We start from the raw sequence: 13,246 nt of genomic DNA on the forward strand, positions 1-13,246 counted from the left end.
ATGGCACAGATAGGAAACTCTATAGAGACAGAAAGTAGATTAGTGGTTGCCTACGGTTGGGGAGATAGAAGAATAGAAAGTGACTGCTATTGGGTACAGGATTTCTTTTTGGGTGATGAATGCTCTAAAATTAACCATGGTGATGGTGCACAGTTCTGTGAACATACTAAAAACCATTGAATGGTCTACTTTACGTGGGTAAATTGTATGGTATTCTGAATTATATTTCAATAAAGCTGTTCTTAAAAGAACAGGCAGAGAAGAGGAATACAATGACTGTCAGCTGAGAGGAAAGCCTCTCGATGGGTGACGAGATGGTGAAGCTGATGAAGATGAAAGGGAGACCATATTCCACCAGAGCAGCGATTCTCAAACTTTAGCATGCATCTGAATCGTCTGGAGGGCTTGCTAAATCAGACTGTGCGGCCGCATCCCCAGATATTCTGATTCTTTAGGACTGGGGTGGGGCCAAGAATCTGCATTTCTCACAGTTCCCAGGCAATACTGAGGCTGCTGCCTAGACACCGCATTTTGAGGACCGTTTCTCTCTAGTGCCCAATATGGGTGTCCAATAGGTAGATATTGGATGAGGAGAAATGGGTGGATAGCAGGTAGGGAGATGAACAGTGGGTGGAAGTTGCATGGATGGACGGGGCTGGTTCAGGGTAGTGGGGGAGAAGATGGGATTGGGGAAGTTGTAGTGTGGAGGAGGACTTGAAGCCATGACCTGGTTTCAACTCTTGTGGGCTCACCACTCAGTAGTTGTGCAATGTTTGGCAGGTGACTTCACCTCCTTGAAGCTCACTTTCCTAGTGTGTGAAACATGGGTTAACAATGCCTGTGAATGTTCCATGAGCTAATACCCTTACAGGGGTACAGAGCCTGGCATGCAGTAGATGCTCTCTACCTCTTGGCTGGATTTGACTTACCATCATATATCACTGGGCTATACTGTGTAGTTGAGACGAGAGGCTTGTAATTCTGGTCCATCTTGTTTCCATAATGGCCGATGCTGACCTCGAATTGGATCAGGTCCTTAAAGTTGGGCATCATGGTACAGGAAAGGAAGATGATGCACAGCCCATACTTTAGGCGGTTCTTGTGCTTCTAAAACAATAACCCCCATACCCCCAGCACATAAGCCAAGGTGAACAAGGCTATAAAGACAGGAAGGGGGCAAGGATGAGGTGAGCTCGACCATCACTGAAACCCACCCCAACTCAAAGCCTTGCCTTGACTCCTACTCACCTGGCTGATCAAGGAGGCAGTTCCTTCCAGGACCTCCATCACCTGCCCGCTCCCCGACCCAGCCAACCCTGATCCCTTCCCTTTCTGCAACTGGGCAGGAGAGTCTTCTTGCTGGTCAGGTGAGGCTGTGGTTGGGCCATCTACCTACACCCGTGTTGGACCACACCACTCTTCTCCTTTTGGCCTAAATGCTCTTCTCAGATGAGACTGAGTGTGGGCAGGGGTGCATGGTAGAGGTTGCACACATACATCCTTTCTTGCCCCTCCTCAAGCCCCCTCCTCCCACCATGCCTCCCTTCTGCTCAGGGGGAGCCTCTTTCTATAGCTCCTCTCTTGTTTCTGTTGCAACCTCTGCCCTACTCTTGCGTATTCCTAGCCTGTTCCCTAGCTCAGGTCTCCCCTGCCTTAAACATAGCCTCCTTCTCCCCTCAGCTACCACCTGATCTTGTCTCCCTCCACTTTCCAGCCAAGTTGCTATGCACTTGTCTCCATGCACCATCTGCAACTTCTCTCTCCCGCCTGAGGCAGAAAATGGGCATCAGCTTAGGCCCGCAGTGGTCGGCAAACTGCGGCTCGAGAGCCACATGCGGCTCTTTGGCCCCTTGAGTGTGGCTCTTCCTAAGCCTTAGGAGTACCCTAATTAAGTTAATAACAATGTACCTACCTATATAGTTTAAGTTTAAAAAATTTGGCTCTCAAAAGAAATTTCGATCGTCGTACTGTTGATATTTGGCTCTGTTGACTAATGAGTTTGCCGACCACTGGCTTAGGGGAATGGGTTTCACTTCTTCTGTCCTGTTAGTTGGTGGCTCTGATCACTCAGAGTCCCTTTGGAACCAGCTCTCTCCTGTAAAGCTCTCTTCCCCTGTAACTGTACCATTTCTCTTGAGCAAGTGAGTGACTCACCTTACTCCCCCCTGACTATTCTCAACACTTTGCTGCCTCAATGGCCTTCCCCTGCCTTTAGGAAGAAATCCAAACTTCTTAGAATCTTCCTGCTTAACTAGATGACACTTTCCTTCAGCCAAAGCCTTATCTTGTCTTTACTAGGTCCCCTGGCCACCTGGGATTTGGCACGGCAGGATGCTCTAGCGGCTCAGGAAAGGCTCAGGTGGATTGACCACCATCCTCACGCACCCATTACCACATTCAGCTTGTGGCCCCTGATTGGGGTCGGCAGAGGCCCCCTTTCTTCCTGGGTTACCTCTACATTGGTCACTTCCTGGGAGAGGTCCTTTATCCTATTGTCTGGGTGGGACTTGATGTTGGTGACTAACTCCAGGAAGACCCGGCCTCGATACTCCAAACCGTCCTTAACAGAGCTGGGGATACTCTAAGAAAAGAGAGAGGAAAGTGGGGAGGAAGGGGATGAGAGAAACAGAGCAGGCCAATCTCCCAACACCTCTGCAGTAAAGACAGAATTGTCCGGTAAGTTCAACCCCAGGGAGGAATTCCAGACCCCAGACACAGTGTTCCTGGAAACCTCTAGGCCAAGCATGTCAAACTCAAAGGCTAACACGGGCCAAATAAACAAGGTTGAAGTTTATGTGGGCCACAAAAAAGCAAAAGCTTCAATTTTCACAGAAACATAGGTTTATTTCGATAGGGACATGCTGAATACAAAGGGCTGAAATAAATGAGTAATCACTAACATAAAATAATAGATTTTAATAAAAATTAATATTTTTTCTTGAACATTAACGTACCAGACACTGAATAACTGCACAAATTAATAAGTGTAACACAAATAAACCTATTTTTCTTTTTCTCCGAAAGTAAAATATTTCCTGTTGTGCACACCAAACAGATCAGTCCAAGACTAATGACATGGCAATCGGCTGCTAAAATATTTGCTGCTAGTTTTAGTGGAGAGAAATGGTGCGCCTGTGCGTAAGATGCGTAAGGGAAATGAATGCAACATGATTATAGTAATCAGTCATTAGTGAAGGTTGTAGTTCGTTATTAATAATTATGTATAACAGGATATTGTAAAAATTAAGTTATGAAATTTTTATTAAAACATTTCTTATATACCGTTATATTGGCTGGGCCGCAAAAATATTTGTTGTGGGCTGCATGTGGCCCGCCTGCCGCGAGTTTGACATGCTTGCTCTAGGCCCTGACCCTTCCTCTGCACCCTTCGGCTTGCTCCTCCCCTCCATGTATTTGGCCTGTAGATCCCATAAATGCTTCCTACTGGGAGGGCACTGTGATAACTAGTGGCCAATCAGACCATGTCCTGTGCCTTGGCCACAGTGACTGGCCCAAGGGAAGCACATGTGACCTAAGGACACCAATGAGAATGCCTCCCTGGCCTGTTAGAGAGTCCCGGGAACACAGTGCCAGCACCGAAACCTGACTGCAGTGGGAAAGAATGAGGCCAAGGCTAGACAGCAGCAGAGATGAGAGTTGGAGAGAGTGTGAGAGTCTTCTGATGGCACTGAGGTTGTGGCGCCTGCCTCTTCCTCACTCAGAGGCCTTCCCAGCCCCATTCCCTCTTGTAAGTCCATTGGACTTGGTTTTCTGGCGTTTGTCACCAGGCCTAAATAACCCTGGTGCTTTTCTACATTTACCTTTGCTGCTTCTTCCGTCTCATAGGTCCTTTCCACCTGTTGAAAATCTTACCCAGGATCCCATCTCCATGCCCTCCATCTGTTCCTTTCTTGTGCCATGGCCCGCATCCCACACATTCACGGCCATTTACGTACAGGCTTCACGTTCTCTACCAGCATGTGGTGGACAGAAACCAGGGCCGGATCCTCCCCAGGCATCTCCCAGGCCCCAGTGCCTCACACATGGTCGGTTTTACCTCCTCTGTTCCCTAGAGTTGACATGAGAGGCTTACAGCGCCTTCTTCTTGGATCTGGAAAGGGGCCTTTTTACCCCCATGGAGAGTCAGAAAGCTGGGGCCAAAGCAGGGTAGGAAACCAGAGTACATTCCTGCAAGAAGAGAGGGTGAGAGGGCGGCCAGGTGCGAGAGGCACTGGAGGGGGGCTGGGGGCTTGCTTGCCTTCTATTTCTGCTCCGGTGGACGAAATCTGGTTGAGTACCAGGCTGACAGTCCCGATTTCACTCCAGAGTTTGCCCTTGGGGCTGGAGAGAAGTGCATACTGCTGGCTGAGCCCCTGACACAGCTCCGATTTTCCCCTCCCCGGCATGTTTTCCAGCCACCACCCGGTTGCTCACCAGTCCCAGACTCTGAACTTGATGTAGCTGGAGAGGCAGGGCAGCTGCAGGGGGAGGCGAGAGACACAGTGGGTGTGTGTTCCTGCTTGGAGGGTCCAGTCCTCACGGAGACCACAAGCACTTGGAAGTCCTGGGTCCAGGTCCAAGGCCTGGCTTAGTTATCAATGAGCCATTAACTACAGCCAAGGTGGATTTACCATGGGAGCTTCTGGACCCTAAGCTTTAGGACCCCTACTTGCATGGATCCTTGCAAGGCCCTGGGAGAGGCTAGGGCTGTGTCCCATGATCATTTGTATTACTGGTCTTCAAACGGCCCGCTAATTGCATAAGCTCAGGACCCGTGAGACCTGGACTGTGATTTCATGACTACAGTCCTCACACAGCCCAGCTTAGTGTAATTACCAAACCCTCTCATGGGGGGAGTCTTGAGCCTAGAACGTCTTGATCATATCCGCAGTTAACTTCAACCAGTGGGTCGACTACAGTCCTCACACAGCCCAGCATAGTGTAATTAACCAAACCCTCTCATGGGGCGAGTCTTGAGCCTAGAATGTCTTGATCATATCCGCAGTTAACTTCAACCAGTGGGTCATCTATCTCCATAAAGAGTAAACAACAATCGTTATCCATGGATTGGGGGGGGTGGGAGGGGTCCCATGTCCCCCGACCTGTACTGAATGATCTCCTGTACCAATTGAGTCCCAACCACCTCATTAGCTAGGTGCTATTCTTAGTCCCATTTTCAGACAGGAAAACTGAGGCACAGAGAAGTTGAATTCCTGAAGTTCTCATGTTAGGTGCAAGGGCTGATGCAGCCTCAAGCTTCTGACAACACCGCCTAAGCCCAGGGAGGGCTGGGACTATCCCTATTTGCAGACAGGAAATGAGGCCCAGAGAAGCAGAGGAACTTGTTCAAGGTCACACAGTAAGGGGTGGAGTCAGGATTGGAACCCATGCTTCTGAGTCATATCTCTACTCTGCTATAGGGTTCCTTTAATTAAGAGAACAATAAAGTCCATGTTTAAAACAGCTGCTGGGTTGAGGTCTGAGTTGGTCCCCCATCTTCTCAGCCAGGGCCTCTTCTTCCCTCATAGCAGTTCCTGGGGCCCTGCTGGGATCCTTCCAGTTCTCCATTCTCCTCGTTCATGCCCCCCTCGCTGTGCAGGCTGGGGGCCAAGGGGAGGTAGGGAAAGGCTTTCCCGTTGAACAGCTGGGTATTAAGAAATGAGGAATTACCCAGGTTAAGGAAGGACATTGGAAGTGGAGACATGAGCACCAGCAGGCACCCAGGTCTTCCAAAGTTATGAATCCACCAAATTCAAATTCATGGGTAAACTACCTTTCCATCTTCCCTGTTGGAAATTCTCCTCCCACTTCCTTGCCTTGACTCCCCTCCTGTCCTGGGGCCCCTAGGACTATAAAGTGGCACCCCCTCCCCATTTCAGTAGCACTCCCCCTGCAGTCTGCCTTGCTGGGGCCCAGACCAGCTGGCCTCAGATGCTACCATTTGTGGAGGATGACTACATCCGGCCACATCAGCGTGAGGCGCACATCTTTCTGCTGCATTTCCAGAGGACCAGTAATCCTCAGGCCTGCATCCAACTGGTCCCCGTCCTGGACATTGTGTCCTGTCAGAAATGGGTGAGGGCCCAGGGGATGCATGGATGCCTTTAACTGTTGGAAGGCCCCTTCAGGGATGGAGGAGGCCTGGCCTGGGCCACTGGTCCTGAGCCTAATGGCAGCTGAGCATCTGAGGGTCCTGCCTCATCACAGGTGGGGGTGAGCTTGGCAAGGGTGGGGGATGAACTTGGCCCTCTAAACTCTCATTCTACTTTATGAGTCTATAAAATCACCTAAGGAGGTAGGGATTAGGTGGAATGGTTAAAAATGATGACTCACCAGGAGGAGACTGGGGAAGCTTCTAAGAGAGCGAGGAGGTGGTCCCAAAGGAGGGAAGAGGGGAGCTCTTTAGCTAATTTCATGTCACACAAATGTAAGATAAGGAACCCAAACACCCTCTGGGTGACCGAATGGATGGCACCCAGCGATCTGTGCCTTGCGCTCATGAGAGTGCTCAAGTTCTCTCAGCCTTGCCTCCCCTCGGTTTGCACACGGCTCTTGGAAGCCTGGCTGCCAGGGCTTGAAGAGAACCGGCATCCACACCATTGACAAGTGACCGAGAAGGACTGCAAGGCTATAAAAATCAGGCCTCAGAACCCCACACCAAAGAGCCTCTTGGGCATTTAGGGTAGAAACAAATAGTCCAACCACATGTAGCCCAGAATGTGGGCCCATGGTACCTCTAGGCCAGTGATGGCGAACCTTTTGAGCTCGGTGTGTCAGCATTTTGAAAAACCCTAACTTAACTCTGGTGCCGTGTCACATATAGAAATTTTTTGATATTTGCAACCATAGTAAACAAAGATTTATATTTTTGATATTTATTTTATATATTTAAATGCCATTTAACAAAGAAATATCAACCAAAAAAATGAGTTCACGTGTCATAGGTTCACCATCACTGCTCTAGGCCATCAACAAAGAGCTGACATTCTATCCCGGGCATTTGGCCTAGGAGATAATTCATACTACAGCTTAGAATGAGTCTTTAAAGTGGTTGCTTTGTTATTTAATGTAAGTGAAAGGACACGTTTAAGTTTTCTGGAATGGTCCGTTGTATGGCCCACTTATTTATTAATCCTGGATGTAGTGAGGTTTTCCCTTATAGTCCTGGGCTTCCTCGTGCTCCCTGTCAGGCAGAGCCCTCCCCCCTCACGTGCTTCTTGGCCCCTCCTTCCACCACACTTCTACACACACCAACACCCAAACATCCTTTCCGTTTGCGGGGCAGGGGAGGAGGGCAGGCATGATGGGACGGTAATACCTGAATCTGTAAGGTCAGGATCTCGTTCCAGATCGGGTTCTCGGTTTGGGTCTTCACCTGTGTCTTCAGCTGGGAATATCCCAAAGCAGTGTCAGTGCCAACCTGTCCCCTGCTCCCTCCACAGGCCTCACCTTCCAGCCCTTCTGGTCTGCCCTCAGAAGGACGCTGTCTGTAGCCCAGGGATAATCAATGGACTCCCTGGCCTAAAGACACTTGGACAACTTCTCACCAGCTACAGCCTTAGTCCTTTGTGCACCTACCCAGGTTCAGATTCCTTAACACATTAGATTATGTTAGATGAACTCTAAGATCCCAACAGAAAAGTGATCAAAAGAGCTCCAACAGCAGCAGCACACATGGTACCTCTTATCGAAGCATCATTTTAAAATCTAGTCTTAATCTAAGCAATCATGTCAGAGAACTCAAAGGGTAGTTGGACTGGTTAACCTTTGTAATACACACTCAGAAAAACACGGACATATTAAACATTTTGAAAAATATGTTTCATCTATCGCTCAAGATCATCTGATCTAGATCCTGAATCCAAACCGTGCTCAGAGTGGTGGTTCTAAGGTATGTCCACCAGTCCTTTGGCACTACTTCCTTCAAAAGGTGAACACTGACTAACCCCTCCCCTTATACTAGTATATGGGCTGGGTTTCATGACTTCTAATAGGTAGAACATGGTGGAAATGATGGTTTTTAAATTCTGAGACAAACCTATTTAACTTTAGCCCAGCATTCACCGAATTTGAACATAGGATCCTTTTTGCACAAAGCATCCATCAGCACACTTTGGAAAATGCTACTCTGTTCATAGAGGTTCATGGAATGTCAGCAACTCTCTTGCTAGAATCCTCAGTTTATAAATGAAGGAACAGAGGCTCAGAGGGATGGCGCCGGGTTCAGTGAGGTTCATTTGCAGCATGTTGCTTCATTCAGTCACTCACTCATCAGGCATTTGTATCTTTGGTTTTCAGGGGCATCTTCTCCTTGCTGGGCACTGGGCACAGCTCTGCGAGACAGTGGCTAAGCCATGGCTCCACCTTCACAGAGTTCCTGGTCCAGTGGGATCATATGGCCCTTTAATGGAAGAACTGGGAGATGATTCCTGGGGTCCTGCCTACCAACCGAGTCTTACCCCCACACTATTTTTTTCTAGGTGGGCATTTCTCTAAGCCACACACCCTTTCTACACTTACCTTTTCCCCAATTAGTTCCACTTCCAACATTGGACTCACTAAATGGTGTTTCTCTGTGAACAAGAAGTTAAAAGATTTCTGAGACAACAGCATTTTTTTTTTTTTTTTTTTTTGGACAAGGAAATGGAGAGGTGATAGAACAACTTAAAACCCTCCCCCATAATGTGGTTCGGCGCCCCCTGGGCAGACCGCTCCCATTTTCATTGTCTCTGTGTGTGCTGTTCTGTGTCATGACTCATAAAGGCAGAGGGAGAGGGCTGGCATAGTGAACCTCTGCTCCTGAGCATCAAAACCAGGTCAGGAATATATGGCCCAATTTAATGGGTGTAATGGGGTCTCCATAAAACAACTCTTGGTGGATTTAGCTTCACCCTCACCCCAGATCTTAGATTAGCATCCATATGGAACAGCCAAACCCAATGGGGACCTAGGGTGCCACCATGTAGGGCACCTCAGAGTTGCTTCCTCCCTGCCACCCTGACTCTCACTGAGGTGAAGGTCCTCTGCACAGTAGATGAAGAATTGTAAGTAGGCCAAGTTCACTGGGACCATTGCTGACTTGAAGATCTGAATTTTGGTGTCATCGGCATCATAGGGCAGCTTTTGATCTACCTGGAGAGACCAGAGAGCTGACAGGGTCAAAGTTGCAGGGAGGTCACAGCCAAGGCCACTGTGGGGACTAAGTGGACAACTCTGAAGTGACACCGGGGACAAATGAAAGCATGTGAAGGCCCAGGGGTGTCCCACAGAAGCAGTCAGGGTAGGAACTGTGACTTGGGTGTGGGGGCAGCCTCACCAGGGCATGGTCTCCCACACCGAGCGCACAGATGGTGACCTTCAGGTAGCCTCGCACACCACTGTTGGGTTCATTTGGCTGGCAGAGGCCTAACCACCTCCTCTGGAGTGCGTGACCTGGAGAGGCAGAGGGTCCATGGGAGACCAGCTTCCAGTCTCCATGATTCTCCCCTGAAACCAGGCTTTGTTTGTGTGGGAGAGGGGTGTGGAAACATGTCTCATATATTGGTTGCTATCCAGTAGTAGGACAATGAGAGTCACTCCTACCATTAAGCCAAGATAGTGCACTCACCAGGCTGCCAGCTAATGCCTTTAGAAAATAGGGACCCCTCTTTCTCATTCTGGGAACATACAGTTGTTACTGTCCTGGTATGAGAAAAACAAGAATTCTCCCCAACTTTAAGTCTCAACCTTAACCTGGTATGTTATGGCCAGGTCACAGAGGAAATCTCTGCTCAAACTTCAATTCCCTAATGAACTCAAAAATAGAGTCAGTCTAAGGCTGGCCCTGGCGAGGTAGCTCAGTTGGTTGGAGCATCATCCCGATACTTCACGGTTACAAGTTCAATTCCTGGTCAGGGCACATATAAGAATCAACCAATGAATACATAAGTAAGTGGAACAACAAATCAATGTTTCTCTCTCTCTTTCTTTCTCTCTCTTTCATCAATAAATAAAAATTAAAAAAAAAAATAAGAAAGTCAGCCCAAGGCTGCATTAAAATATTAGCATTTGACCCAAAGGGAATTCTTCAGTTTTAAAGAGAAAGATGTTCTTATAAAACAAGATAAAATGCCATGAAGTACCATAAAATATCAAGTGTGGAAGATCATTCACACCCTTAAATACTCTTCCCCATATGTTGAACATACAGAGATTTTGTGATGTTTTGACACATGGCCTGGTCTTTCTGGGAAGGCACACATATTTGCAACAACTATTTACCTACCTTGAGAATGGTAGATAAAACCAATATCTGTCTGAAAAGACAAGAGTGGAATAAAGATGAGTTAGAACCTCCAGCCAAGATTTGTAATTCCAGCTACGCTAATGACAATATAGCCCCTTGACCTGCCCAGCTTTTTAAATCTTTGCAACAAGCTAGAAGTTGGTCCATGTCTCCTCCATTCTACAGAGGAAGATAGTGAGTTTGAGGGAAGGGCTCAAAGTCTTCCAGTTAGTAAATGAGGAGGCCTGGATTGGAAAGACACTTAACCACCAAGCAGCCCGGCCTGGCAACACAGCATTGGCCCTGGGTGTGGGAAGGGCTCCTCTTGTCTGGGGAAGAGAATGGTCAAGAGAGTTGTTGGCAGAGAGACTAGGAGTTTTCCCTTTTCCTGTGAGAAGGTTTCTGACTGAGGCTGGAGGGATGTGGTACAGCATTGATGTGCTATGGAGCAAGGCCACCCCTGTAGCTCACATCTGAAAGGTCCACAGAGCAGTCCCAGATCCTGCATGTTAGGCCTGCTTTAAAACCAGCTACCCCCTTGGATCGAGTAGGCAAAGATTTCTTAGATGCAACAACAAAAGCACAATTCATAAAAGAAATCTGATAAATTGGGCTTCATTGAAATTTAAAAACCGTCTGCTCTCTGAAAGACACTATCAAACAAATGAAAGGACAAGTCATATACTGGCAGAAAATATTTCCAAATCATACATCTGATAATGGACTTAAGAATATATAAGACAACTTCAAGACTCAATAGTAAGACAACAACCCAATGAAAACAAGCAAAAGATTTGAACAGACATTTTGAACAGATAAAGAAGATATATTCATGACAAATAAGCACATGAAAAGATGTTCATTAGTTATCAGGGAAGTGTATCACCATGAGATACAACTACACATAATTAGAATGATAAAATAAAATAAGATGGACTATATCAAGTGTTGATGAGAATGTGGAGCAACTGGAACTCTAATATACCTCTGGTGGGAATATAAAATGATAAAGCTTGTTTGGAATTTTAGAAAAACACCATTAAGAATTTTCTTTAGCTCTACCCAGTTTGGCTCAGTGAATAGAGTGTCGGTCTGTGGACTGAAGGGTCCCGGTCGAGTGTACATATCTCAGTTGCAGCCCTGGTTGGGGCATGTGCAAGAGGCAACCAATCTATGTGTCCTCTCACATTGATGTTTCTCTCTCTGTTTCTCCCCCTCCCTTCCACTCTCTCTAAAAATCAATGGAAAAATATCCTCGGATGAGGATTAACAAAAACAACAACAAAGTTAACCATACACCTACCATTAGAGCTAGTCATTCTACTTCTACATATCTACTCCAGAGAAATTAAAGCATATGTCCACTCTAAGATTTATACATCAACTAGAGGCCCGGTGCGTGAATTTGTGCACAGGTGGGGTCTCTCAGCCTGAACAGTGATCGTGGCTGATTGGGCCAGCCGGCCAGGGGGAAGGAACATGGGAGGTTGGCTGTGGGAGCACACTGACCACCAGGGGGCAGCTCCTGTGTTGAGCATCTGCCTGGTGGTCAGTGTGCATCATAGCGACCGGTAGACGGGTCGTTCGGTCAACTGGTCATAACGGTCACTTAGGCTTTTATATATATAAATATTGTAATAGCCAAAAGCTGAAATAATCTAAATGTTCATCAACAGATGAATGGATAAACAAACTGTGGTATATCCATATAATGGAATACTACTCATCAATAAAAAGAAATGAACTATTGATATATGCAACATGGATGAATCTCAAAATAATTATGCTGAGTGAAAGCAGCCAAACTAACAAAAAAAAGTGCATACTGTATGATTTAATTTATATGAAGTTCTAGAAAGTACAAAGCAATCTATAGTTACAGAAAGCAGACCATTGGTTGCTTGGGAATGGGAGGGGGTGAGTTGGGGGTTAGACGAAAAAACTACAAAGGGGCACAAGGAAAATTTTGGGGATGATTGATGTGACAGATATGTTCATTATCTTGATTATGACAGTGGTTTCCCGGTGTATACGTATTTTTTAAGGTATCGAATTATATATTTTAAATATGTATAATTCATTGTATGTCAATTATACCTCAATAAAGCTGGAAGGAAATGAAACAAAACTCAGTCACCCCTAAAAAAAAACACCCAAAACTCCAGTCATCCCTAATGAAGCAGTAAATCTAGGCAGTGGTCATCGATAGCTACTACCCACATAAAAGGAGAGACCAACAGACATTCTGTGCCTCCTGCTGAAGCCATCTTGCCAAATAATTGACCTAAGTCTGGTGAAGCCTCCTCGAGATGAAAAACCTGGGCAGAGGGACCTGAGAAGTGATCCTCTGGAGATACAATCAGCAAAATCCAGATGGGGCAGGGGGAGGGGGATGCTATAGGACAAATTTGTTTCTTTAATAAATAAATTGGAAGGAAAAAGGGGGATGGGACCAACAGAATAAAAGAGTCCTGATAATACATTTTAAGCAACTGCAATGTATGCACCTGGTTTGAGCAAACTGTAAAAGGAATTCACAAGACAATTGGGGGAATTTGAACACCAAATTAGAGAGGTTTTTAATTAGATGTGATAGTCATATTTGTTTGCTTAATAAGATATGTTTTAGAACTACACACTGAAATATGTAAATTAAACTATCATGTCCGAGATTTGATTCAAAGTAATTCAGTGGGGCTGGGGAAATGGGCTGGGTGTGGATAAAAACCCAGTTGGCAATGAATTGGTGAAGCTGAGTGATGAGGAGGTGGGAATTTATACTATTCTCTCTACTTCTGTGTATGTTGAAAATTTCCAAAAAAGTAACATATTTTTTTAAAAGCTCAAGTTTTTTCTACCCTCTGTATTTTACTCAGCAATTCATATGATTGGTTATTCTCTGAAAATTTCACAGTGGCCTTTGTCAAAAGCACAACGTTTTTGATCTCCTGCTAGTTATTCTCTAGAATCTTAATTTCTAAG

At 46.3% G+C, this 13,246-nt stretch overlaps 1 protein-coding gene across 1 annotated transcript in view; it reads right to left on the reverse strand.

The window, feature by feature from the left end:
* The window catches only part of FER1L5 (fer-1-like family member 5), a 62,738-nt gene that overhangs the window by 33,298 nt on the left and 16,194 nt on the right, over nucleotides 1-13,246 (reverse strand). Inside the window, exons 10-19 of the mRNA XM_014536424.1 lie at nucleotides 10,265-10,295; nucleotides 9,317-9,432; nucleotides 9,009-9,132; nucleotides 8,521-8,573; nucleotides 7,319-7,387; nucleotides 4,435-4,478; nucleotides 4,259-4,341; nucleotides 4,094-4,188; nucleotides 2,453-2,581; nucleotides 930-1,107 (exon numbers count right to left, since the gene is read on the reverse strand). Coding sequence (XP_014391910.1) covers nucleotides 930-1,107; nucleotides 2,453-2,581; nucleotides 4,094-4,188; nucleotides 4,259-4,341; nucleotides 4,435-4,478; nucleotides 7,319-7,387; nucleotides 8,521-8,573; nucleotides 9,009-9,132; nucleotides 9,317-9,432; nucleotides 10,265-10,295 — 922 coding nt within the window. The remainder of the gene's footprint in view (nucleotides 1-929; nucleotides 1,108-2,452; nucleotides 2,582-4,093; nucleotides 4,189-4,258; nucleotides 4,342-4,434; nucleotides 4,479-7,318; nucleotides 7,388-8,520; nucleotides 8,574-9,008; nucleotides 9,133-9,316; nucleotides 9,433-10,264; nucleotides 10,296-13,246) is intronic.

The sequence above is a fragment of the Myotis brandtii genome, unplaced genomic scaffold, assembly GCF_000412655.1.
Source record: "Myotis brandtii unplaced genomic scaffold, ASM41265v1 scaffold1612, whole genome shotgun sequence".
NCBI classification, from domain to species: Eukaryota; Metazoa; Chordata; class Mammalia; order Chiroptera; family Vespertilionidae; genus Myotis; species Myotis brandtii.